Source organism: Daucus carota, chromosome 9 (genome assembly GCF_001625215.2).
Source record: "Daucus carota subsp. sativus chromosome 9, DH1 v3.0, whole genome shotgun sequence".
Lineage (NCBI taxonomy): Eukaryota > Viridiplantae > Streptophyta > Magnoliopsida > Apiales > Apiaceae > Daucus > Daucus carota.
Window position 1 is genome coordinate 11,910,574 of NC_030389.2, and position 5,527 is coordinate 11,916,100.

The window sequence follows — 5,527 nt, forward strand, 5'->3', positions numbered from 1 at the left end:
TCAAAGTGGAGGGATACTTTGCTCATGCCTAAAGAAGTTAGCTGGATCAACTTTGGTTTTGATGTGAACCAATCTATCAAAATTATTCTTGAAGTACATTTTACCCCATTTGCTTGCTTGAGCATAAGTAGTGACACCATTTTGATTGTTTACTCCCAAGTCAAGATCAGTACAAGCCGCGTAGGCAGTTCTGGGAGAGACTACATAGGGAGCCATGTAGCTGTAGAAGTCTCTGATCCAACTAAAAGCTGCTGCGGGATCTTCTGATGTACGTACTCGCCAAAATATCATGTACAACACCCCTGGCCTGTGAGGGTATGGAATGGCTGATTCCGAGATTTCATCCATTCTACCCCCAAATGATGTCAAGACAATGTACGTCCCAGTCTCGTATTTACGAAGAAAATCCCACATTCCTTGTAAGCCTTGTTTGGAAATTGGTCTTGTCACATGCACGGATTTTACTTTCTTGGGGAGTTTGAATGTAGATCTTTCCAACAGAACCTCAAGAGGCCGGTTAGGTAAATCCAGGGGAAAATCCAGAGCAGACTGAGTGTAACCAACTTCAGAACAATCTTGTTTACCCAAATTTAACTCGGGAAATCTTTCTTGCATCATGGGAACTAGTTTATCTATTGTCCCGAGGTACGTTCCTACAAACTCTATAACTACTGTCGTCTCGTCAGTCAAAGAGTCCGTGGATGGATATGCATTGATCCTCATTTCCACGTCTCTTGGAAGATTCGGGGCAATCGTTTGCCACTTATGAACAATTTCAGTTGCGTTCTGATCTATAGTCCTGACTTTAAACATTGTCACGGTCTCTGGAACCGGAACTAGTTTGATCTTCCAAGAAAGAATGACTCCGAAACTTGAAGGGCCTCCTCCTCTAATAGCCCAAAACAGATCTTCGCCCATTGATTCTCTGTCGAGAATATCACCATTATCATTCATAATGCGGGCATCAATGACATTATCAGCTGCAAGGCCATACTTTCGTCGTAATGTGCCATACCCTCCATGACCAATGAATCCGGTCACACCAACAGGAGCAAACGACGGGCCTAAAAAACCAAGTGTCTTGCTTTTTTGTGCAACGGCATAATAGACCTCACCACCTGTTGCCCCGGATTGAATTGTAGCCGTAGCAGCTACAGGATCAACCTCAATGTGCCGAAGATTGAGCATATCAAGCAAGACGAAAGGAACTTGTGACACAAACGAGAGGCCCTCGAAGTCATTGCCTGCACCGCGAATCCTCATTTGAATGTCATGCTTCTTGCAACAAGATATGACGGTTTGGATCTGAGATTCTTGCTTTGGTGTTACGATCACAAGAGGTTTAGGAGTTTCAGGCTTTGCGTATCGCAAGTTAACTATGGAAAACTCTAAGATTGAAGTGTATGAAGAGTTGGTTGGGGCGTAGGTTATTTCTGACATTGCTGTGGAGTTGGAAACAAGGCAATGAAGAATGTCTTGATGATTAGTACTACGCTGAGACGACGAAGAAATTAATGGGAAGAGACCCAAGAAAATTAAGCGAAGGAGCAAACAAGCCAAAATCTTCATCACTCTTTCTCTTTTCTACTAATTTCTGTCGTAGTGATGAAGGGATCATAGTTCGCTATTTAAAGGAGAAGTGATGCGAATACTTCATGCAATTTAAAGGAGAAGTGATGCGAATACTTCATGCTAAAGACATTGCAGGGTCTGCCGAAAACATATTACACAGAAACAGAAGAACAGAGTTTCTTTTTTTGTTGTTGACAATTTGAGCTATATGCATTAGAAAGGTGTCCTGATACTTTTCGGATGAGTAAGAGTCGGATCCGGATGTCCGGGGACAAATGATGATAAATTCGTTTGGACTGTCCAATCATGCTCGAAACGGAGAATTTTTCATCTGTGCCGACAGTTGATAAATTCAAATTGATATTTCACTATTTTCTTTTCAATCTTTGTTTTTAGCATATTTCTTTTATTATTTCTCCCCTTCATTGTTTGCAATTAAATCGATTATTTCCAAATGCCGCCATGCGGAACCTAATAATTTAAGCTGCATAACGTTATTTCTGGTAACATAACGTTATTTCTGGTAGAAGCTATTAGCAGATTCGTTCTACACTCGAAGATAAAGAAGACATAATTACGAGCTGTTATTTTCATATTGGGACAATTTGATAAAAACACTGATTTGTTACATACGTGCAGTATTTACCTTCAGAGTATGCTTATATTCTGATTTGCAGAATCTGATACAAGTATTGTAGATCTGCTAAACATGTTAGATACGTCGGCAGTTTTAGGTTGTTGGTTGCAGGGACTGTGTGAATTGCGTGGTTGATTAAACTTTTATGTTAACATCTAAATATGAGCTTGTGCAGACTCTCTGCTGGTGCACACATGGTTGTGGCAGTTAAGCGAGCCTAACTCTAAAATGGTATGATATTGTCCGCTTTGGACCGAGTTCGCACGACTTTGTTTTTAGACATCTCCCAAAACTGGAGTTGTTCTGACTGCTTATATTTTAGCTTCTCATCCCTACACACATCTCGTTGAATGCCGAATGAACCTCGACAAATCCGAAAAAGTGGCTACCAATGCCTCGCTCAGTATGAAAATGTAGCAAAAACATGTGTTAAAATTTTAAAAAGTAATATTAAGTTCGTAAATTTGAATTAAATCGATAACTCTAATCTATCAGAAATGTAAAAGAACATTTAACCATTTTTTGATTTCAAAAACAGTTGCCAAATAAATATGTGATATTATTATTTATAGAATGATATATTTAGATAATTATTAAATAAAATTATATTAATTGGACATATGATTTATTCTTTCATCTTTAAATTATATGTTGTTTTGGGATTAGGTCCTTATATCATAAAATTGACATCTTAATTTTGAAAAGATTTATGCATCCTTATGTCCAAACTTGACTCAAGGAAGTTAATTAACATTAAATTGATAGTTATGTGAAATTCAAAAATTCATCGATTAAAATCAAATTTAGATAAAAGACGGTAAAAATATTTAATCTCAAGTTCAATAACAAATAGAAATCTGCATGCGAATATCGATCTTTTGTGTTCTTATTACAAATTTTTATTTTTATATATTAGTTAACTCAAAATAAAAAAATTTCACCACTTCTTTTCTTGTCATCAATTATTCAATTTTTTCATTAATATATTTAACCTGTGAATCTTTAATTTTCACATATTTGTCATGACAACATTAACTAATGTTTGTTAGTCAAATTTGGACGGAAGATGCAACTCAGATATCTTAAAAGTTAAGAGGTCAAAATATTTTATTTTAAAATATAAGGACCTAAATAAAAAAGAGATGAAAAAATATGTCATTCTTTATCGATATTGTTAAAAAATAATGATAAAATATAATTATTTAGAGATAGTTCTACTTTTTCTTATATATATATAGAAATTTTAGAGATAGTTCTAGTTGATTCGGTATCCAAATCTTCTGGACCCAAATAGCCAACACTAAGGTGACTTAACCTTTCTTATATGGTCTTTCTAATATGTGCCCAAAAGCATACAATATACGTGCCCAAAAGCATACAATATACACAAAATTTGATGAATTTGGAGGATTTTGATTGGTTGAATTGATGTAAATGCAGGGTCATCCATATTTATTATTACATGACCAATAAGAATGCACCAAACTCATAAATATTAGAGTTTATTATGTGCTCATGGGCACACCATAGAAAAACTGTTCTTATATATAATTATTAAGGTGCTTTTTATCTTTTCTAAATTTATTAATTTAGAGTTCAATAGTTCTAGTATTTCAAGACTTCTGAGAAGCGCGAATGCAAGTTGGACAGCCCTTCTTCTACTCTGGTATTCTTACTAAGCTGTCTTGCAATTTAATAAGCTTTCAGAAACACATTCTGTTTTGTTTCATTTCCTCTAAATCACCTTGCACGACAGAAGCATTCAGTGCAGTAGCCTTGGAGTTTATGAAGCGGCCAGATTTCAGTATATTAAGTAGATGCAAGTCAGGTTATCGGCCAATAATTTTTATGTTTCAGTTCAATGGACTGGATTCTTGATTACTAAGGAAGATAATAAGAACTTTATTTTTCAATAAGAAGGCAACTCAATGCAGACTACAATATTGATTGATGGTTTTATTTTGTAACATAAAGCTTGACATTTGACATAGTTGATTGGCCTTAAAGAGGAGGAATACTTTGCTCGTGCCTGAAGAAGTTAGTAGGATCGACTTTCGACTTGATCTGAACCAATCTATCGAAATTATTCTTGAAGTAGATTTTACCCCATATGCTTGCTTGAGTGTAATTGGTCACACCACTTTGATTGTTCACTCCCAAGTCAAGATCACTATAACCTGCGTATGCGGTTCTTGGAGATGCTACATAGGGAGCCAAGTAGCTGTATAAACTTCTGATCCAAGAAAAGGCCTTGTCCGAATCCCCGGATGTAAGTACTCGAATGTAAACCATGTACAATATACCAGGTCTATGTGGGTACGGGGTAGATGATTCAGAAAATTCATTTAGTTTCCCCCCGAATGATGTGAAGACAATGTTTGTCGCATTTTCTAGTTTGAGAAGCATGTCCCAGATTCCATGCAACCCATCTTTAGAAATTGGTTGTCTTACATGAGCTGATTTTACCTTGGTCGGGATTTTAAATCTCGATCTCTGGAGGAGAACTTCAGGGGGTTGTTGAGGTGAATACAGGGAGAAAGCAAGCACAGACTGAATGTAACTAACTTCAGAACAATCTTCTTTGACCAAATTTAACTCCGGGAATCTTTCTTGCATTAGAAGGACTAGTTTATCCACTTTCCCGAGGTACGACCCCACGAATTCCACAACTATCGTCGTATCACTTTTTGGATCACTGCTAGATTGACTCGTCAATGCTGTTTCAGGAGATGGAATGTTTGTGCCTTTCTTCGCGGGATATGCTTTGATTCGGATCTCCACATCATCCGGAAGATTCGGGCCAACCGTTTGCCACTTATGAACGATATCCGTAGCGTTCTGTTCCAAAGTCCTCTTGATTGTAAAAATCGTTACAATCTCCGGAACAGAAACGAGTTTTATCTTCCAGGAAAGCACAACTCCAAAACTAGAAGGTCCGCCTCCTCTGATTGCCCAGAACAGATCTTCCCCCATTGAATTCCTATCAATAATTGTTCCATTAACGTCCATAACACGAGCATCCATGATATTATCACACGCCAGGCCGTACTTTCTCCGCAATGCACCATACCCTCCGTAACCAACAAAGCCTGCTATACCAACACTACTAAATGTTGGCCCTGTAAACCCCAGGGTCTTGCTTTTCCGCGCAATTGCATAGTAAAGCTCACCTGCTGTTGCGCCTGATTGAACTGTTGCGGTCCCTGCCACGGGATCAACCTCGATGGCTCGAAGATTAATCATATCGAGCAGAAGAAATGGAACTTGTGAAGTGTAGGAGAGGCCCTCGAAGTCGTTTCCTCCTCCGCGGATCCTCAT

At 37.7% G+C, this 5,527-nt stretch overlaps 2 protein-coding genes across 2 annotated transcripts; both read right to left on the reverse strand.

The window, feature by feature from the left end:
• Nucleotides 1–1,440, reverse strand: LOC108201273 (tetrahydroberberine oxidase). The gene has a single exon (XM_017369564.1). The coding sequence runs from the start codon at nucleotides 1,438–1,440 to the stop codon at nucleotides 1–3; it is 1,440 nt and encodes a 479-aa protein (XP_017225053.1).
• A 2,770-nt stretch (nucleotides 1,441–4,210) lies between these two features.
• On the reverse strand, nucleotides 4,211–5,527 carry LOC108201274 (tetrahydroberberine oxidase). The gene has a single exon (XM_017369565.2). The coding sequence runs from the start codon at nucleotides 5,525–5,527 to the stop codon at nucleotides 4,211–4,213; it is 1,317 nt and encodes a 438-aa protein (XP_017225054.2).

What these genes read in the sequence shown, in the direction of transcription:
- LOC108201273 (XM_017369564.1), bottom strand. Translation starts at nt 1,440, where the DNA reads ATGTCAGAAATAACCTACGCCCCAACCAACTCTTCATACACTTCAATC.
- LOC108201274 (XM_017369565.2), bottom strand. Translation starts at nt 5,527, where the DNA reads ATGAGGATCCGCGGAGGAGGAAACGACTTCGAGGGCCTCTCCTACACT.